Source organism: Neovison vison, chromosome 6 (genome assembly GCF_020171115.1).
Source record: "Neovison vison isolate M4711 chromosome 6, ASM_NN_V1, whole genome shotgun sequence".
Taxonomy (NCBI): Eukaryota; Metazoa; Chordata; class Mammalia; order Carnivora; family Mustelidae; genus Neogale; species Neogale vison.
In genome coordinates, this window is record NC_058096.1 from 178,039,864 (window position 1) to 178,062,641 (window position 22,778).

General features: G+C 40.0%; 1 protein-coding gene across 1 annotated transcript; it reads right to left on the reverse strand.

Moving 5' to 3' along the window:
- Window positions 1-1,467: 1,467 nt before the first annotated feature.
- LOC122909254 (histone-lysine N-methyltransferase SETMAR) lies at window positions 1,468-11,430 on the reverse strand. The gene is given in 3 exon segments (XM_044253122.1): window positions 1,468-2,974; window positions 11,280-11,394; window positions 11,396-11,430. Coding segments are annotated over 3 exon segments (939 nt in total). The 3' UTR covers window positions 1,468-2,185.
- Between the last annotated feature and the right edge of the window lie 11,348 nt (window positions 11,431-22,778).

Sequence of the window (22,778 nt, forward strand, 5' to 3'; positions counted from 1 at the left end):
GACTTCAAAGACAATTTTTTTTCCAAGATAATTTTTTATATATTCCAAGAAGGTATATGCCACATTTTACACTCTTCATTTGCAGTAATTTATAACTATAAAATGTATGTATTTTTATTGAGATAATAGTTAAACAGAAGTATATCTTTTAAAGTTTGTTCTCAAAAGTAGAAGTGTCACCATTTTAAAAAAACATGGCAATAAAGTAAATGCAGTTAGCTCAGTGTTTAGAAAAGACTTGGAATAGACTATTTTGACTCTTACATGAGGAATCTGATTTCCAGGACTATTTAAGAATAAACTATTTAAGAATAGTTTATGTGCTATTTAAGAATAAACTTGGGCATGAGTACAGAAAATTCCAAGGGTCTATGTTCAGTGAGTTCTGTCTTTGGCAGAGGCACGAAGAGGAAGATGCTGCTCATGTCTTTGAACTGAAGATTGTCCTCTGTGGGTATCTCTGACTCACAGATGGTGACATTCAATAGAGAAAGGGCTGAAGGAAGTAGGAAAGGGTATCTGTAGAGTTAAACAGTGAGCCAAACATTTTCCTTCTGGCTACTTCCTTACTGCTTCGGAAGTATCTTAGTGCTTGTGAGGAGAAGTAGGGCCGTCTTGAAATGAGTGGTACAAACTGCTTTACCAAAAGGAGGACCCCTTCAGAGAAAGCAAAGTTCTAGAGGAAGGTTGGCAGGGAGAAATGATTTGATTGGAGGAAAAATTTGTTGTTTTAGACAACAGAATATTTCACGAGTACCCTATATTATCCCCTGTTTGCATGGCATCATTTTGGAAAATATATAATTCAAACATGCAAACCCTAATATACTCATTATTGAATGGCTTATAGAGATATAGTTCATATGCCATACATTTCATTCATTTAAAGTATACAACTATCTCACTTATGATATCATACAGAAGTAGGTATAATATGGATCCCTTTAATTTATAAAATGTAGGACCTCCTGGTGGTTGGGTTTAAATGTGGTAGAGAAGAAATTGAAGAATTTATTAAATAATACTATAGGAGCCAAATAATTATTTTAGCTTTCAAAATATCTGATAACTCTCCATATTAACTTTGTTTTTCGACATCCTTGCTTTAAGGAAGGAAGTTAAAGATGTTTGCCTCTCCAGAAGTTTGAATGGAGCTGTAAAACCCCCGTCCCTTTTTGTGGTATTGATAGGGTTATTTTCATATTACTAACACATGAAGAATTGAAGCTGTTTAAAGTTTTGAAGCACAACTTCAAAGACTTGGAATATAGCCCATCTATGGCAAACATTTTTAAATTTGTTTCCTCTTAGGACTTTTTTGGTTAGGTTCATGGAAGTCAGCATCCTGGTTCTATTTTTCACTATTGGTGGTAATTACAGAATTTTAGCAGGTGATAATTAATCAGGCCCTTTTCCTTGATTTGTGTTTCTATGCAAATGAGAAATAAGATGCAGGAATCACAGAAATGAAAATGAAAATATCATCTTTAATACTGATTAAATTAATTGGAAAGCAAGGCTTCGGTATGTAGCCACAGGATTTCCTTGAATCATTATGAGGTTTGGTGCTAGTGCTAGAAAACTGACAATAACAGTGGCATAAACAAGGGACTTTCACCTAAAAGTCCGGAGGTATCAGATCAGGAATGACAGAGTTCCAGAGTATTTGGCACTCAGTCTCCTGTTAAGTTTGTTCATTACTTATGAATGGCCTCCTTTTCTAGGGTAATTTTGGGGTTTGGGATGGATGCCTCAGCTCCAGCTACATGCAGACGCTCTAGCCAACAGGAAGAGTGGGATAAGGAAACATGTCTCCATTTAAAGACACACCATTTTTTGCTTCTATCTCATTAGCTAGTACATAGTCACTTAGCCACATCTAACTAGGAAAAGTACCCAGCTAAAAACTGAGAATTCCACTATAGAAAGGGAGAATAGATATTGCTAGACAATTTATAGCCTGTGCTATATTCCTGAGTTAAACTTCTGCAGCCAGAGGTGGAACCTGACAACCACCACCCTCCCCTAAAATGAAACACAAGCGCTTAACAGAGCAGAGCCTTACCCAGAGGCTAAAGTGCTTGTAAGAGAGGATCTGGGAAGGGGCTGAGCCAAACCTGTTCTGTTCCTTCTCACTGTCACCCACTGGGAGAGGCCTAATGCGCTCCTCCCATGCCTTTTGCTCCTAACCGATGTTTGGCTTTTCTAAGGGGCAGAACAATGAACTGTCATAAGGCAGGAAAGCAGCACATGATTTGGCATCACAATAACAAGGTTTTCTTATTTTCCCGGGATCTAGCCTTTCTTTGTCTTCACTGTCCATTAGATTAAGAAATCTGCCTGAATAGTCATAAGAGAGTTCTTCTTCGGGCAAAATGTCTTTGGCTGCAAAAAGTGCCAGCTTTGGTACCATTGAGTCAATTCGGACAGGAATCATCAGCAGGTTTGGCTCGCAAGAATGGTTGAGAAATCTTCCAATATTTCCTATGTGGGCAGGATCGACAAATGTTTCTAGGACCTGCCCATTGTGAACATGTTCTCTGATAGCTATAATGTAATTTGGATCGTGTATTGTCTGTAACTGAATTCTTCTCCGTACTTCAGAATATCCCAAAACTTCACCAGCATATTCACAGACAAACCGTCCTTTTGGTATCGATTCCAAGGTACGAAGTCCCCAGCCTTTTCTGTCCGTTTTGAACACCTGGAGTTGGAACTGCAGACCCCGCTGGACCACTCTGTTCCTGCAGTGGTCACTGCACGGGCACAGGATGTTGCATTCAAAAACTGGCTTGGCACACTTTCCTTCGGATCCTATATCTATAAGGCATGACTCATCATCATAGTTCTTCCCATGACGGAGACAGGAGCAAGTACCAGGGAGGCAGGGAGTTTTGAGGCAAATGCATCCAGGAAAGGTTATTTGTGTGGGATCAACATCTGTTCCAGGTCCAGCTACATGGTCAGGAGTATACTGTAAAAAACAGAAATACTCTCAGTCAGCATGGTCTGTTATGTATTTCACATATATTCCAGGCAGCTTTTGGATGAGACACTTCCTAATTGCAACATATATAAAAATAGATTAAAACGAAACTGACAAAACACAGGTTTGTTTAAAAACACACCTCTTCAATTTAAAAAATAAGGTTAATTTTTGGATGAAAATTCTGTGGTTTCATTTTAGGTATGGGGTCACAAAAGGAAAAAAATAGGATTTTCTCTTATCAGAAACTGAAAGATTTATAATTAATTTCATTTTTCTCTTAGCTTTGGCTATCAGAAAAATCAGTGCTGAATTTAGTTTTTGAATGCAGTCAAGTATTTTATCTTTGGCTCTTGATCTTTTCACATTGATCTGACAATATAAATGCCTGTGTGTATTTTATTATGAGTCACTGCAGAAAAAGTAATAAATGATAAGTAAATTAATAAAAAATGGCCTTTGTAAGATAGTCTTCCACTGATTTAAGGAATTTTTAATTTGAAGATTACCTAAATTCCTAAATATATTTTGATGTTTAAAAAAGACACTATTGGGGGCGCCTGGGTGGCTCAGTGGTTAAGCCGCTGCCTTCGGCTCAGGTCATGATCTCAGGGTCCTGGGATCGAGTCCCGCATCGGGCTCTCTGCTCAGCAGGGAGCCTGCTTCCCTCTCTCTCTCTGCCTGCCTCTCCATCTACTTGTGATTTCTCTCTGTCAAATAAATAAATAAAATCTTTAAAAAAAAAAAAAAAAAAAAAAAAAAAAGACACTATTGGGGCGCCTGGGTGGCTCAGTGGGTTAAGCCTCTGCCGTAGGCTCAGGTCGTGATCCTGGGGTTTTGGAATCAAGCTCCACATTGGGCTTTCTGCTCCACAGGGAGCCTGCTTCCTCCTCTCTCTCTGCCTGCATCTGCCTACTTGTGATCTCTGTCAAATAAATAAATAAAATCTTAAAAAAAAAAATCAAAGTGACCTTATTAAAAAAAAAAGACACTATTACTTTAGAGTTTTGAGTTTTCATAATGTTAAGAATAGGCATTAGCCAAGAAACAGTGGACAGAATTCCAAAAATCATATTTGTTATACAGATACTAATAAATGTAGATGTATTATATATATGTAAGAAATCCCACTTTTTTAAACGATAAAGAGATAATATGGAAAGAAAGAGAAAATGAAGAAAGTCCCCAGTCTAAAATCTCTTTGTGAAACCCGATGTCTGGTTATTTCCTCACTTAGCATAATGAAGCATATTTCTAAACCTTGAAAATTAAAGTATCTCTCATGAGCCCAGCATATGTCTTTATGCACAGAATAATTCTTGCTTATATAGAACCTAACTCATTTATTTATACCTGCTACTAGTGTTCTTGGACCCAATTTCAATGTGGTGGTGGTCGTGGTGGGGTTTCCCCACACCTCTAACGAGCAATGCTCCCAGGTGGGTATTCTACAACTCAGCTCAGTTCTGACCTTATCCAATACCATCACACTCTACAGTTTAATGGGTCAGTCCTAAGACTGCTCCCCCCACCCTCCTTTGGACACCAGTCATTTGTGCTACTGACTGATGGGCTATATACCTACCGGAGGTTCCCATGACCTCTTCCTTGGATTTCAGACATCAGTCACAAGTCCAGGTTGTTACTTGAACTTGTGGCCAACAGGGTGTAAATCAGAGGTTCTCAAAATCCCCTCCTTGGGTTTGATTAATTGGAGAGAATTGCTCACCAGCTTATTATAAAAGGATACAACTCAGGAACAGCCAGATGGAAGAGATGTATTGAGTAAGGTTTGGAGAAAGGTATAAGAGCTTCCACACTCTTTCCAGGCATGCCACACTCCCAGGACCTCCATGTTCACCAACCCAGAAGCTCTCTGAACCCTGTTTTCTCAGGTTTTTGCGGAGGCTTCATCACTTAGCCAGGACTGATGAAATCGCTGGCTACTATTTGCACATGTTCCAACCTCTAGGCCCCTCTCCCAACTGAAGGTTGGGGGTGAGGGTACTGAAAGTTCCAACACTCTAATCAAATGGTTGGCTCCAGGGGCAACCAGATCTCATCTTTAGGCATTCCTCCTCCCCTCAAAACTCGCCTCATTAACATAACAAAAGATACATTTTTGCTGCTCTCATCACTTAGTAAATAACAGGGGTTTTAGGAGCTCTGTGCCAGAAATGGGGACAGAGACCAAATATAGATTTCTTTAAATAAATCACAGTATCACACCTGCTTTGTTCCTAAGAGGATTTAATGAGACATACAAAGAGTTTGGATAAATGAACAATCCGTAAGAAATGTAAGCGGAAGAGAAAAACAGGAGCCAGTTGAGTGAGCTTAGACGCACAGTGTGTAGAAGTAAACTGGACGTTTGGTTCTGCCTGAGCACAGCCACTGCCAAGAGGGAAATATGATCAGATGTAGGGCTTGCACTATCCATAGGGATAATCTCCCTGCTCAGGAGCAGCACTGACTTTTTCCGATATGGAGGCTGGAGAGGAATTTCACCAACGTGTCTGTCTAAACCATTCTTTTCCAGAAAACAGTTTCATGGGCTGTTTTTCATTCTCACTCTCAATAAAGGTTACTGGCCTGCTGGCACAGCGCAGTCCCTAGAGCCGTACTACCCAGGACCGGGTGCACAAGCTTTAATTCAGGGACAGAGTTTAGAGTATCTAGAGGAAAGCCTGAACCGAGTATCCGTCAGTCGATTAACCATTCATACGGCATCTCTGGGCCAAGAACTGGAGAAAGCATTAAACAACGTGTGGTTCCACTCCCTGTGGAGGCCTCGGTGGGACTGTGCAGTTAGGCTCAAAACCCTCTCTTTTAAACAACGCTGAGCTGGGGGAAGGACTGACATCCTCTTGTGAAAGATGAGGAGGAGGATGAGTGGGAGTACCAGCGGGGAAAGGCCAACACTCTGCTTAAAAGTGATTTGGGGGTGGAGAGCGGAAATAGCTTCTCTGGTTTCTGTCTTTTCTTACAGCTTTAGCTTAGTGAAGATGTCCTAAAGGGATAAAGAATGGCTTAGAAAAGGATGCCCTATCAGTAAAATTCAATGACTGCTGTCTGAGACAGAATCTACTTCCAGCTTTTAAGAGTCAAGGTTGAAATGAAATGGTCACTGAGACATTTTAAAAAGCACTTGTAAAATGAAGATTTTACTATCTCTTTGTTAAACTTTTCATGAAGAATTCTTTTAAATTGATTTCTTCTTAAAAGCACACGTATTTTTGATATACTATATAAATCACTAAACTGCAAAGTGATTTTTTTTTTTTTTTGGACACACATAACTCCTTTTGAAATCAAGTCTGACTTACTGTACTTTGCTACCCAGAAGAGCATATTATTCTGTTGAACTTATTTGGCTATGGATAGGTTTGGAAAAATACTGTTATTTGCTTATTTTTATTTAAACATTAAAAAAAAGACATTGGAAGGTGCCTCGTTAGCGCAGTAGGTAGCGCGTCAGTTTCATAAAAAAAAGACATTGGAAAATCTAGTGATAGCGTTTTTAATGATTCTGGAATTTAAACTTGATGCACAATCTAAGATCTTTTAGAGACATAGATTATAAAGAGTATCTAATTCCAAATGAGCTGCAGACACTTTCCAAAGGATAATAGAGACCTCTGGATAAACTTCCTGTTTAAAGAGAATATTTGTTTTCCCTTGATGGATGTAATACTTAGCCCTGATACCAATACTTATCACAAATCATATTATCTCCATATATTTCCATTTTCTCCTCCATAAATAGTCAGTAAAATGCCACTCCAGAAAGATATTTTACCTCACTTAGAAAAATACCTTGAAAAGATGAATAATTACATAATCATATCTTAATTTAGACCACAGTTTTCAAAAGATTATTCCCTAGTATAGCCATTTTTGGCTATACTCTGCCTATAGTTACCACTCTTGGATTTTGCTGTTATAAGGCAATTCCTTCTGTTTTTTTTTTTTTTTGCTTGAGTTAGTTTGTATGGTATTTCTATTTCTTGCAAACAACTGATTGTTGATTGATATGCCCACAGTGGAAGGCTGAAAGTTATTCCAGGAAATAGCTAGAAAATTGAGTCAAAGATATAAATAGCTAATGAAGATTCAGGTCTCCAATTGAGGCTAACACAAAGTGTGCAGGAGGCCAGACAGACCTGTGCCAGGCGTGAACACTGGACAACCAATGGAGAACTTTAAAAAAATTTTTTTTTATTATTTTATTTTATTCAAAAAAAAGACTTTATTTATTTATTTGACAGAGAGAAAGAGGTAGTGAAAGAGAAGAGCACAAGCAGGGGGAGCTGCAAGCAGAGGGAGAGGGAGGAGAAGCTGAGCAAGGAGTCTGGTGTGGGGCTCCATCCCAGGACACCGGGATCATAACCTGAGTAGAAGGCAGCCACTTAACCGACTGAGCCACCCACGCACCCCTATGGGGAACTTCTTAATGTAGGACACAGAACGTTCTAAAGGAGACACATACAGAACTAGGCTCTTGTTAGCATTGTGACTTAGGGCAAGTTACCTTCTAAGTTTTGGGTTTATACATATAAAACAGGAATAATACCTGTATCTGCCCCCCAACCCCAGGTATTATTAAATTTAAATAATTAACTGTACTGTGTACCAGGCAGTTCATACTTTTGAAACAGTAGCTTCCTTAAATGCGTCTAGATATTATTTCTAGATTTTATATTTACAACATCATATATTTCTGGCACATTACTTCATCTCCTTAAATATCTCCTTTCTATCTATGTCACAGGTGGCTATGAAGGAAAAAAAAATGAGAGAATACATGTAAAAAGCTTACTCTAGTGGCTAGCACATAGGGATTCAATATAAATTATGTAGGCTATCTGGCAGGGTGATGAAAACAACAGATTCTGAAGTTAAAACTTTCCAAGTTCAAATACAGTTAAACCAAAATTTTGTCTAGGAGACAATATGAATATATTTCTATTTTCCATTACTTATCCATCTTGGGCAGGGGGGCGGGGGGACGACTAAGAATTGATCCAGCACAGACTTCTTTCATTCATCCACATATACTGCCTGATTGCTTCTTAGATGCATGTGCTGGGATTTAGAAAGAACCAGTCAGTGGGATTTTTATCATTTTTTTCTATCGTAATAACATAAATGACTTTTTCCTGGTATATATCAAAATGCAAACATTGATCACACAAGAGCTAGGAATAAATGCAAAACGACCAGTGCAAAAAGATGTAACAGAAACCAGACCCTTGAAGAACTGGGCAGAGATTTCAAATTTTTTGACAGAAAACTTAAAACCTTTTTTTTTTTTTTTAATAAACCATGGTCACTCAAGAAGCTGAAATGGAAACCAGGCGACAGCATGTTGAAAAGCAAATATACCTCCTTGGCTACATTCTTACATAATTTCTCTCTTTTCGGAACTAGATTTGCACTTATTAATAGCATGAACTTTGTGATCTAAATTGCAAGTCTTGTCTTTCTAGCAAATACATGTGTCAAGGAAATGGTCATGTGGTTTGGGGTATGACATGGTAATGGGGGCTGAGTTACTTTTCACAGTACTGGGGACAGAGCAGCTGGCTTAGGAAATATTTTTTGACTGTGTGATTGCAGCTCTTACTAACTTCTTACCCAAAGTCTGACTTTTCTAAGTCAAATTCAGTATCAAAGCCCCAGGAACTTAAGTATGACACCGCGTTGTATTTTGGGCTTAAAACCTAGGCCTTGATTCTGAATTTAAAGGAAGTGCTGTGAAAATCTTCATTCCTTTTTTGGTTGTTTTGAAACACCAGCTACATGAATCTTTGTACTTGGCCTCTACCCCATGAGTTTGTTTTTGCTCCAAGCAGCTATTAAGAGCCTGTGAGCCAGATAATTCTTGTCAAGGTCAAGTTGAAATCTTAAAAAAATATGTTAAGGCTGGTTTCAGAAACCTGAAAAAAGGCTAGATTCAACTCTCCGTTCAAGAAAATCAATTAGTTTATTTTCTACTTGGCTTTCAACACAGATGGCTTTATGATAGGCTTGTTTCCAATGTGAATATGTGAATGCTCTTTTTGCCTTTTCACACAGTACTCAAAAGCAAAGTAGACACAAAGTTATTTTTACCTTGAATTTTTCATGCCTTAATTCTTATGTGTGTATATGTCTGTGAAGGCAGGGCTTGGGGTAAGAAAGCTATTTTGACCTTTCATAAGGCAGGTTTTGTGTGCTGCATGAATACAGGAAAGCAAACTAGTTAAAGACACTTTAAGGCTTATCATAAATACGTCTCAAGCATGTTTTATCTTCTTGGTTAGACTATAAGCTCCTTGAGGAAGGATCTTACCTTCTTTCTGTAATTCTAACTCTACCCAGAGCTATGCATATAGCCAGGCAGCTAGAATACTGAGGGACTGAGTATTAGTCTCGAGATTTTCACTTATGTCTATCAACTGTACATGTAAATATCAATCATAAGGCTTCCTCTCTCCCTTCTCCAGGCCCCCCACAGCAACTAAGTTCCTTTCTATATGGTCTTGTAAACTCAAAGGCAAAGTTGTCACTATTTTATCTTCTATGTCTAGCTTAACGCCTAGCACATTATACACACTCAATTACTTGCTGAATAAAGAAAACATTTATCAGTTTTTTTTTTTTTTTAAGATTTCATTTATTTATTTGACAGAGAGAAATCATAAGTAGGCAGAGAGTCAGGCAGAGAGAGAGAGAGGGAAGCAGGCTCCCTGCTGAGCAGAGAGCCCGATGCGGGACTCGATCCCAGGACTCTGAGATCATGACCTGAGCCGAAGGCAGCGGCTTAACCCACTGAGCCACCCAGGCGCCCCTTATCAGTGTTTTTGACCAGACATTCAGCAATATTTGGTGTTAAATAAGCTTTTAGGGACTAGTGTTTAATATGGTGCTAGCCAACTGTGTTATTATTATTTTTAGATTTTATTAATTTGAGAGAGAGCAGAGTGAGAAAGCATGAGCAGGAGGGAAGGAGCAGGGGTAGAGGGAGAAGCAGACTTCTCACCTTCCACTGAGCAGGGAGCCCTACAGAGGGCTTGATCTAACGACCCTGGGATCATGACCTGAGCCAAAGGCAGACACTTAATGGACTGAGCTGCGCAGGTATCCCTCATCAACTGTATTATTAACCATAAAACAGCCCTAAGGTAGTTTGAGGAAAAATAACCTTTCCTGACATTAATATCCTGCTTTACTCTTTGAAACTGCTATTGAATCTACTATGTTTGATTTTCACAACAACCCAAGGAAGGAGGGACACAGATAGCTGGGTATTCATGGTGTATGTGACCAAGGTTATAAATTTTTAATTATTTTAATTTTGCAGATGAAGAAGCTCAGACTCCAAGAAATAGTCAAGATGGCTCAGTCCTGCATCTCGCTCTCCTACCTCCAAGACCAAGTGCTCCTTTCACTCCAATATCATTGTTTTTTTTTTGGCCATATTCCATAGGCAAGGAGCAGGCCAAGGTCAGAGGGTGGGAAAAGTAGAGTGGAGTGGGTTTTGATGTGTAAAAGTAGTGAATACTTACTGGGTTCTCTCAGCAAACCAAGAAGTGTGTTTTACTCGCAAATCTCAAAGCAATCTGGGAGACAGGCACTATTATTTTAACCGCGCACGGAAGGCTTAGCTGAGGCTAGTCTGTCATTTGCCCAAAAGCTCACAGCAGCAAAGTCTCATTCTAGGGTCTAAGTTTTTAACCCTAACACTAGGCTGAGATCCATGAATAGAGCCCATGCCTTATCTTACGCAGGAGGCACCGGCAACCGTAAAGGTAAAATGATTTGCCCCCGATCCCTCAGTGAATTCTTAGAACAGAGCCAGGGAAAAAAAGTTAGGTTCTCAGGGCTCCTTCCAAGGACCTCACGAAACACCCGGTTTTGTCCTTCAGGGACCTGCCCGTCTGTGGGGAGAAAAGAGCAATCCCGTCGCTCTTGTTAAGGTCATTAGGGAGGGTTAAAAGAACAAGACTAAAACCTGTGCATTTAAGAGCTATTCCTGCGCGAGACAGCTCTCCGACAGGGTAAGAAAAATCTAAGTCGAGAATATGGACACAACTTGGGATACGAGACTCATCCACAGAATTGCTGCAAGATCGCGGAACCGCGTACTGGACCCTCGCGGCCATGCATCTCCACCCCCTACCTGGCCGGGCGCCAGCTCCACTGCAGTGGCTGCGTGCGCAGTGCGCGGGCAGAGCACGGCTCCCCCAAGACAGAAGGGCGCGGGTTCCGCCGCGCGCCGCACTCTCGGCGGCTGAGCCCCGCCTCCTACCTGGAAGGGCTCTGGCTCCGCCCCCGGGGGCCACGCGCTCACAGGCACGTTCTCCAAGCCGCGCGCGACATCTAGCCGCTCAGTAGGGGCCTCAGTCGCTGCCATCTCGCACGGCCACCTCTCTACAGCTTTCCTGGACATTTCGCGCCATCTCGACGCGCCTGTCACCTAGATGATTTGGGACCTCGCAAAGGATGCTGGGAATCGCCGGTCTCGCGGCCCCGCCGCCTCCTGGGAGTCGTAGTTTTTCTCTCTCCTTTCACACGTGGCCTGTGAGGCGTCTCCGTCCTCGACCCTCAGCTTGCCTTGACTTTTTGGTCTGGCTCGCTCCTTTCTAGGCCAGATGCACAACAAATAATACAAAGCTTTGGAAGGTGCGGACATAGTTTTGGAAATACAAAATGAAGTGCTTTAATTTTTCCTGTGAGCCTCAGGAAGGGTTTGCGAGGTGAGGTCATTTGTCCAGGTTTCTGAGGGCCCCGGAAGATTGCCGGAGTGAGGGCAAGGGCGCGCCCCAAGCTGAGGGGGTAAATTCACACCAGGGTTTCCAGAGTCCCGGGAACCTGCGTAGAAGTTGGGTGGCACGTGACAGGGTTTGCCCTCAGGCGGCAGAAGAGCGGGGTAGAGCGCTCTAAGGCAGGTGTGGGGACGCCCACTCCGGGATTATCTATCAGCTTCCCCTTTCTTAGAAAAGAAGAAAACCCGGCCCCGCCAAAGGATTCTGATAGCCTCAGAATTGCCGAATCCAGTGGAATACTCTCAAAGGTCTCTGTCCCGATTGTCCTGCCGCTTCACTCGAAAGCCTGTGTCCTTGCAGCTTCTGCGGCACCGGGCGGGATGCGCCGCCTTCGGGCCGCCCGTCCTCCGCCCTCCTGGCTGAAATGTTGGTGGGTGTCACAGAGGTTTCTGCCCCAGGCCGTTGTGTCGCAGTGTCCGGGCTTCCTCAGTCATAGCATCTCGCGAACGGGCTTCAGATACTGTTACAAAGTATCAGGCCTTCTGCTTCCGGCTCAGACTTCGCAGGCACCCACCCGCTTCGCAGGGGTTGCGGAAGCCGACTGAGGACGGGACATTTCTCCTTTCTGTCTTACGGACGCCATGAGCTCACAATGACCTGAGTGGACTAATTCTAATGCACATCTTCCTTTTCTCCTTTAAAATAAACTGGAAGATGGGGGCGCCTGAGTGGCTCAGTTGGTTAAGCGTCTGGCTTGGGCTCAAGTCCTGATGTCATGGTCCTGGGATAGAGCCTCGCATCAGGCTCCCTGCTCCGCAGAGTCTGCTTCTCCCTCTCTGACCCTCCTCCCCGATTGTTCGTTTATTTCTCTCTCTCTCCTTCTCTGTCTCTCTCTCAAAAACACCCCCCCCCAAACAAACCAACCTGGGAGAAAAACTTGTTCATGATCGCCAGAGTTACTAAAGCAACAAACCAAAGCATTTCCCTGTATTTCTTCCTCGCCTTAGACCTCTGTAACTACAAGCTTCCTGGCAAATCTTGTTGATTCTACTTTTGTAATGTTTTCATTTTCATTTCTTTGTACGTAGTCTCAGGCTGTGATTTCTTCCTCGGATTCTTGAAGTAATTTTTTTCAAGTCCAAGATTCTCTCACACCACCTTTATGCTGCTTCTGTAGTCTTTGAGGGTGCACATCCCATGGTTACGTTGTTTTAAATTCTACGTTTATATGCACAGTGCTGGGTTTACCAGTTTGGGGAATGTACTCATGAAGAAGACATGATGCCCCAGGAGAGTTCCATTCCAGCAAACAAATAATTACATAAACCCCCAAATTATTGAGAACTGGAAGTGCTATGAATAAATGATTATAGGAGCAATGAGAAGAACCACTCTGCTGTATTTGAGATTATCATGCTGTTTTTATTTTTTTTACTCTTTCTTGGTAGTATTGCCTGCCCTTTGGAATAATATTTCGAAGGATCTGTTTTATTTTTTTCCTGAAGTTGTCAGTGAAGGTGCTTCCTGAATAAGATATTCAGTTCATGTCAGCTCTTCAGTTTAATTTGTTTTTATCTTGCTTGCAAAGGATACAAAAGTATTTTATATAGTGTGAGATTAAAATAATGAGAGGAGGTTTGCAGTCTGATACATCTTCAAAGTGCCAAGCAGTTAGCCTTTCATCTTTTCCAGGTCTAAAAATCTATCTTATTTTCTCTAGACAGTTGCTCTTCACTACTGGAAACCTGGATTTTCAGAATTTGTTCTGAAGACTATTTTAGCTAGATGGTGGGAAAAAATGTATTCCTGGAGATTAATTAATTGTCCACACACTGACTGCTATAAATAAGACTTGAATATGAATATTACATCGATTATTCAAATTTCTTGTGGCTTTTTCATTGGCAGAAGAAAATGAATCTGATTAGTAATAAAAAAATAATGCAATATAGTAAAACTCCAGTATTATGTAGGTTGAATTATCTTTGCCTAAATTATGGAGTATAACTATATGAACCTTTCTTTTTTTTAACAAAATAGACTGTAACTAGGATGGTTTTATCTTTTTTTTTTTTTTTTGCTAGTGCTTTAATGAAGTTTTGCATGATTTTGTATGAAGAAGCCATTTTTTCATCTTACTAGTGTTATCTGAGTTTAATCTGGGGGTATACTTTATAGCCAGTAATGACAGGCCTAAAGTAGGCACAAGTTACGTATTTGTTGGAGTTAATGACAGCATGAATAGAATAGTTTGGAAATCTTAGCGCCAGTTATAACTATCACTACTAGAAATTAAGTAGCACTTGGATCTCATATCAAATAAGATTGTGTAAATGAAATCATTTAGAGGAGAACAAAGCATAGTAGTTGAGATTTCTGGGGCTTTCTGTTACAACTCACTGACTCTTTCCCTTCTAAGAACATGCCACTCCCCTTGCCCCAGTCTATCCCGTGGGGTAGGCTTGCTGATAATCATGTTTCTATTACATAACCCCTAAGCCTTGACTCATGCTTTTGACTTTTTAAAAAAAAATGTTTAAAGATTTTTATTTATTTATTTGAAAGAGTGATAACAAGTAGGCAAAGAGGCAGGCAGAGAAGCAGGCTCCCTGCTGAGAGAGGGGGAAGCAGTCTCCTTGCTGAGCAGAGAGCCCGATGTGAGCCTCATCCCAGGACCCTGAGATCATGACCGGAGCCGAAGGTAGAGGCTTAACCCACCCCAAACTCATCTAAAACTATATACATTTTTTGGGAGCAAGAGGTAGTTTTATTCAGTATATTGTTGGAGAGGCAGAGATAAGTAAGTCTTCTAGGAGGAGAACAAGGCAAGTAAGTGAGGTGAGAGGATTTCTTTGTTCCTGTCACCTGGCCATTTCTGGTTCTGATTCCTTTTTAATTCACACAACATATTTGTATTCCTATAACAAATTCTTCCTTTAGGTTTAGGTTAAGTTAGTGTGGTGTCTGTTACTGTAGTCAAAGAATTTAGACCAGTGAAAGGGATGGTACTATTCATACCATTATTTTTACCATTATTATTACTGTGGGCTGGATAATCAACTACTCTGCTCTGTATAGCAGTTACTTGATATCTATGAATTTTTGTTTATTTTATAAGTTGGTAAGTTATGATTTTTGTTTTTAATACTTTGTTTTTCTTTGATGTGTTTTACACTAAAGAATGCCTCCCCAAGATAATATGAATAGAAATTTATATCAAAAATAGTAAAAAACCATATAACTTATATATGAGTCATAGCATACATAATATGTGCCCAATATTGTAAAAAGGTAGCAGAATACGAAGGAAATTATTCAGAAAATGTGTCTTCTTAGTTGCTGAAATTGTATGTCAAAATGGATGGCATATGGATCATTCTGCAGCAAGAAAAAATATGGCTATTGATTAAAATAACTTGAGAGCAGTAGTTTACAAAATTATGGCCATGTGTTATTTGTGCTTTTTAAAAGACAGTAGCTCATGTTTTTTTGATTAGACAGCTAGTAAATATATAGTTTAGGAGAATAAAAAACTTGCATTATGTTCTATATTTTTATCATTGTATTGTAGTTTAATGAAATACATAACCTACCTCATTGACATGACAACAAAAAGCATCAAGATATAATCACAATCAGAGTATTGTTATTGTTAAGTACTTTATTTGTAAATATCCAGGATAGATTATTACAGAATAATAATAACTCATCATGATATGCAGTCAAATGGGGATTGTTTGATAATAGATAAAGAAGTGGAAGAAGAGAATTATGTATTTGTTTAACCTGAAAGTCACCAGCAGGGAATTAATTTCACTTGTCGAAGATATATGACCAAATTTATTACCAGGTATATTCAAATACTATTACCAAGTCTGTGAGAACAGATTGCTCTGTTTGCAACTTGTTTGCAACAGCCTTTCAAGGAGTTAAGTTCACACATTTTCATTTTGACTTGGGAACGTAGCTTTACATATAACTTAGAAGGATGCCACCCATAAGCAGGACATCATGATTTTTAAAAAAGTACTAGATCTACTTTCTGCTCATTTATAATAAGGAACAAGGACCAGCCTCTTCCACTCCTAGTTTTGAAAGCAAAGATACCTTTGAAGTTTAGTGCTGCAGATGTCTTGTTGCAGAGAAATCTACCTAGAACACTTAAGCCCACATCTGCAGGAGTCTACAAGATAATTTCCACCAGATGACCTCAAGTATCCTCTGACACCAGGATTTTTCTTAGGAATTGTATTAAATTTTAGCTTCCTTTAATTCTGTGTTACTGCAACTTTCTCTCAGACCTCTGTCAGCATCTTCACTCTGTTAGCTTCCCAGCTCCAATTCTGGTTACTTGGAAGAAGGGAAATGAAACCAAAGAAACAGAAAGACTGATGCAAAGAATTCTACTCAAATGCCCAAGCTAACTTGATTAAAGTATCTCTGGAAAAATGTTGGTAATTTATACTTATTTTTAGATGTTCCAAAGAGGAAAAAATTGTGAAATGAATTCTACAGTAGAAAAAGCTGTTTTTTCATCATCTCAGTAAATGTTAGTGCATTAAAATTAAGGTCATTGCTGCGAGTAGGTGATTTTTAGGTATGAATTGAGGAATATTGTGGTATTCTTTTTCTCCAAAAAGACCTTCCCCAGTGTCTGATTTCGAGGCCTGTAATCCTCATCATTAGAACTCGCATCTGTGTTGGGCACCTGGATGGCTCAGTCAGTTAAGAGCCTGTCTTTGGCTCAGGTTATGATCCCAGGATCCTGGGATTGAGTCCCTGCTTGGCGAGGAGCCTGTTTCCTCCCTCTGCTTCTACCTCTTTCTCTGTCTCTCATGAATGGATAAATAAAATCTCAAAAAAAAAAAAAAAAAAAGGAACTCCATCTGTGGTAAGCATTGCCTTCTCCCTGCTTCTCCTTGTTCTCTTTTAGAACTCCAGTATTCCTGGGAGTGAAAAAAGTGATGTACACATATATGTTTTATCATATTGTTTTCCTTCCTGATATGGAGATATCTTGGACGTCCTGAGAACTTAGAAGAATTGGTCAGGAGAAGGATAAAATGCCAGTCATTAAATGGATATTTATTGAGAGCTTACTACATTCTCTAGCAATGTCCAAAAATATCTTTGATAATGAACATGTTCTGTATCTATTCTCCTCAGTAGAGTAGATGCCAGCCCCAGGTGACTACTGATTACTTGGACTATGGCTTGTGTGACTGAAGAAATGAATTTTAAATTTTATTTAATTTTAATTAATTTAAATTTGATTTAAATAACCATATATAGTTAATGGCTACTATATTGGACATCACATTTCTAGACACTATGCTAAACATTACACGTTTCTTTTTTTTTTTTTTTAAAGATTTTATTTATTTATTTGACAGAGATCACAAGTAGGCAGAGAGGCAGGCAGAGAGAGAGAGTGGAGGAAGCAGGCTCTCTGCTCAGCAGAGAGCCTGATGTGGGACTCAATCCCAGGACCCTGGGATCATGACCTGAGCTGAAGGCAGAGGCTTTAACCCACTGAGCCAGCCAGGCACCCCAAACATTACACGTTTCTTATTTAATCTTCCTCAACAACTCCATTGAAGTAGGCAATATTTGCTCTCTGGGGCAAGATATGGGAACCGAAGTTCATATAAATGAAGTAATTTTTTTTTGTGTGTGTCCTACATGGATGAGTGGTAGAGTGGAATTTGGTTCCAGGTCTAAAAATGCCTCTCTGAAAACAAAATGTCTCACTATTTATGTTGCCAAGTCTTAGCCGCCATCTTCAGAGACTGCCTTTCTTCTAGCTGCTTGGAGGAAGTAAAGGATTAGAAATCATGGGGCGCCTGGGTGGCTCAGTGGGTTAAGCTGCTGCCTTCGGCTCAGGTCATGATCTCAGGGTCCTTGGATCGAGTCCTGCATCGGGCTCTCTGCTCAGCGGGGAGCCTGCTTCCTCCTCTCTCTCTCTCTCTGCCTGCCTCTCTGCCTACTTGTGATCTCTCTCTGTCAAATAAATAAATAAAATCTTAAAAAAAAAAAGAAATCATGAAATTAAAAAATATATACAGTATTTCATCTTATTTGAAAATAAAGTTGACCCTTGAGCTACACAGGTCTGAATTGCATGGGCCCACTTGTATGTGGATATTTTATTTTTTTGAAGATTTATTTATTTGACAGATCACAAGTAGACCAAGAAGCAGGCAGAGAGAGAGGGGGAAGGAGGCTCCCTGCTGAGCAGAGAGCCTGATGCCGGGCTCAATCCCAGGACCCTGAGATCATGACCTGAACCAAAGGCAGTGGCTTAACCCGCTGAGCCACCCAGGCGCCCCGTATGTGGATATTTTAAAGTATAGTACTATAAATGTATTTTCTCTTCCTTATCTTTTTTTTTTTTTGACAGACAGAGATCACAAGTAGGCAGAGGAAGGCAGAGATAGAGGAGGAAGCGGGCTCCCTGTGGAGCAGAGCGCCTGATGCGGGGCTCAATCCCAGGACCCGAGATCATGACCTGAGCCAAAGACAGTGGCTTGACCCACTGACCAACCCAGGCGCCCCATATGTAGATATTTTAAAGTACAGTACTGTAAATGTATTTTCTCTTATCAGTTTTTTTTTTTATTTGACAGAGATCGCAAGCAGGCAGAGAGGCAGGCAGAGAGAGAGAGAGAGGAGGAAGCAGGCTCCCCGCTGAGCAAAGAGCCCGATGAGGGGCTCGATCCCAGGACCCTGGGAGCATGACCTGAGCCAAAGGCAGAGGCTTAACCCACTGAGCCACCCAGGTGCCCCTCCTTATCATTTTATAATTAGCATTTTCTTTTCGTTAAAAAAAATTTTATTTTATATTTGTTTTTATTATGTTGTGTTAGTCACGGTACAGTACATCATTAGTTTTTGATGTAGTGTTCCATGATTCATTCTTTGCATATAACACCCAGTGCTCCATGCAATACGTGCCCTCCTTAATACCCATCACCAGGCTCACCCATTCCCCGACCCGTGCAAACCCTCAGTTTGATTCCCAGAGTCCATAGAATCTCATGGTTTGTCTCCCTCTCTGATTTCCCTTCCTTCTCCCAATGTCTTCCATGCTATTCCTTATGTTCCACAAATAAGTGAAACTCTATGATGATTGACTTTCTCTATTTGATTTGTTTTACTCAACATCTTTATCTGCAGTGTCATTTTCAAATACCTTCTCCAATTCTATTGGTTGCCTCTTTGTTTTTTTTTTGACCATTTCCTTTGCTGTGCAGAAGGTTTTTATGTTGAGAAGTCCCAGAAGTTCATTTTCACTTTTGTTTCCCTTGCCATTGGAGGCGTGTTTTGAAAGAGGTTGCTGTGGCCAGTGTCAAAAAAGTTACTGCCTATGTTTTCCTTTAGGATTTGGTGGGTTCTTGTCTCACATTGAGCTCTTTCATTTATTTAGAGTTTATCTTTGTGTATGGTGTGAGAGAATGGTCCGGTTTCATTCTTCTGTATATAGCTGTCCGATTTTCCCAGCACCATTTATTGAAGAAACTGTCTTTTTTCCATTGGGTATTTTTTCCCGCTTTGTCAAAGATTAGTTGACCATAGAGTTGAGAGTCCATATCTGGGCTCTGTATTCTGTTCCATTGATCTATATGTCTGTTTTTGTACCAGTACCATGCTATCTTGGTGATCACAGCTTTGTAATATAGCTCGAAACCAGGCAATGTGATGCCCCCAGCTTTGTTTTTCTTTTTCAACATTTCCTTGGCGATTCGGGGTCTTTTCTGGTTCCATACAAATTTTAGAATTGTTTATTCCAGCACTGCAAAATGCCATTGGTATTGCCATCGGAATGGTGTTGGAAGTACAGATTGCTCTGGGCAGCATAGACATTTTAACAATGTTTGTTCTTCCTATCATGAACATGGAAAGTTTTAACTTCTTTTTGTGTCTTCTTCAATTTCCTTCATAAGTGTTTTGTAATTTCTAGAGTATAGATCCTTTACCTCTTTGGTTGAACCTAACATTTTCTTTCCAAATCCAGCTTATTGTAAGAATACAGGATAAAATAGTGTAACATACCAAATATGTGTTAATCAAATGTTTGTTACCAATGAGGCTTCCAGTCAACAGTAGTTAAGTTTTGGGGGTGTCCAAAGTTATACGTGAATTTTCAGTTGTGTGAAGTGTCAGCACCCATAACCCCCACATTGTTCAAGGGTCCATTGTATAGTAATTTCAATAGTGAAGGGCACTATAGAACTTGAGAGATTCTTTATTTAAATGTTGAAAAAAGCTTTATTTTAAGAGCTGTTGCCCTTGGGCTTTGATAAAACAATCACATTAATTAGGCTGCCTCAAAAGAAATTTTAATCTTACTGCTGGGTATCCTGGTCCTGGAGTCTGACTACTGAATTCATCTATTGTGCCAGTGAGGTCTCTGCCTTGTGACAATCAACTGTTATTACTGAAAATTTACTTGAGCCCAGAGTTGTGTAGAGAGGGGGCTGAATAATAGAAAGCTACTGTATGTACGGTTTCATCTCTCTCTCGGTAGTAATAAAAATGCAGAGAACATTACCAACTTATGAAGGGCCATAGAAGTGATTTCTAGTTCTACTTTCTTATCTTTTAGACATTTTTAATAAGTTAATGGAAACAACAAATTGCTCTATGCCTGTGTCACTTAGGAGAGGCAAAATAGGAGGCTCTTTGAACTCCAGAACTGGTCAGCTTCAGAATGGAAGGCCAGAAATTTATTTTTATGGGAGATCAAACTTTCTTTGCAATAGTAAGAGGGTTTTTCTTTTCTTTTTTTTTTTTAAGTGTCATTCTAATCTTAACGCTTCCACTCTCAGTAATTACGCTATGGGTAATGAATGACTGGCCATTTCTTGCAGTTCTGAATTCCCCTCTTTAATCCTGATCCTAGCTTTAACACCCTCAGTTCGATGGTCTCACCTTCCATGTAGTTCCCTTATGATTTTAATTTGCAATAATTTTTTTTTTAGTCTAATAGCTTCACATCTGTTTGGTTTTATAAAGTTTTAGCTTTGGAAGATTATATTTCATGTTCTAGAATTTATCTGTGAGCTCAGTTTAGAACTTGAATATCATTTGCTTTTTTCCAGAACTGGGAAATTATAACATTGATGACTCAGGAACCATATCTCACTGAAAATGAAATACATGAGTTTTCTCATCACTTTTTAGCAAATTAATTACAATTTTCCCCCAAAGCGGGCTTTTTTTGTTGTTGTTGTTTTTACTTGGTAAAGTTCAGTTTGTGCTTTCTAGACTCTAGATTTTGTAGATGTTCGTTGCTGGGACTTTTGTCTTAATGAAGTCTGGCAGCACTTCTTGAGGTGAGACAACCAATTTTACTTTTGTTCTGGCACAGAGTCCAGCCATCTGCTTTAGGTCTGACTTTCAAACACAAAGGGAAAACACGAAGTATAGCCAACTTGATGGTGACAGCTGGTGGGAAAAAAGAATCATTGTTCGACAGCGTCCTTTGGTAACAGACCGGGAGGTGAGTCAAATACATTATATTATCTCAAATATGGATGCCAGCAGGTTAGTTGGAATTTTAATTTCTGACTCACCCGCCTTATTTCCACTTGGAGGAAACCGCTTCCTGTCCCACATTGTCATATCCACATGTTCTTGGACAAGGGAACTGTATAGACCAACATCAAAGTAGATATTTCACTAAACACAGTGCCTTGCATTTAACCAATGCCTTGTGGGATGTACTATTTGTTTCAGTCTACGTGTATTTTTTTTTTTAAGATTTTATTTATTTATTTGACAGACAGAGATCGCAAGTAGGCAGAGAGGCAGGCAGAGAGAGAGAGGGAAGCAGGCTCCCTGCTGAGCAGAGAGCCTGATGCAGGGCTGCATCCCAGGACCCTGGGATCATGACCTGAGCCGAAGGCAGAGGCTTTAACCCACTGAGCCACCCAGGTGCCCCAGTCTCCGTGTATTTTTAAACCAGAAATGATCACAGACAGAATTTGTATATTTTTAGGGCAAATGGTCATCTTAGAGATATTACTTAAATACTTTAATTTTTTTTCTCTATTAAAAAAATTCCATACTAATTAGTAATATCTAAGGAAGGGGAGATTTATTAGTCAATTAATTTTAAAATTTAAATGAAATTAATTAGCATATAGTGTATTATTAGTTTCAGAGGTAGAGTTTAGTGATTCATTGTTTGCGTGTATCTCCAGGCAATCATTATATCACATGCCCTCCTTAATGCCCATCGTCCAGTTACCCCATCCCCACCCACCTTCCCTCTAGCAACCCTCACTTTGTTTCCTATAGTTAAGAGTCTCTTGGGAAAATTTATATTAGATGATTAAATTTACATCTGAATTATTGGAATTTCATTTCAAATCATCTGGAGTAAATCATATTCTCTGTTGGTTTTTACAACTAATTATTTGTTTCAATTTTTTGGTTTTATTTTTTAGTCAGCAAATAAAGCTGTGGTGGATCCTTGAACATAGTTAATTACTGGAAGCTGCCTTATATCTAAAGAAACACCATATTGGGATTGGGGTGAGGTAGGAAGTAGCTATAGAGATAAGAGAGTGACATCAACCTTAAAAGACAGGGTCATTTCTTGCTTCCCATTTTGGAAAGTGTCTGGAATTCAGTAATTTGGTTTTCTTTCTTTTTTTTTTTTTTTTTAAGATTTTATTTATTTATTTGACGGAGAGAGATCACAAGTAAGCAGAGAGGCAGGCAGAGAGAGAGGGGTAACCAGGCTCCCCACCAAGCAGAGAGCCTGATGCGGGGCTCGATCCCAAGACCCTAAGATCATGACCCGAGCCAAAGGCAGAGGCTAACCAACTGAACTACCCAGGTGCCCCAGTAATTTGGTTTTTTTTTCTTTTTAAGATTTTATTTATTTATTTGACAGAGAGATCACAAGTAGGCAGAGAGGCAGGCAGAGAGAGAGAGGAGGAAGCAGGCTCCCTGCTGAGCAGAGAGCCCGATGTGGGACTCGATCCCAGGACCCTGAGATCATGACCTGAGCCGAAGGCAGCAGCTTAACCCAC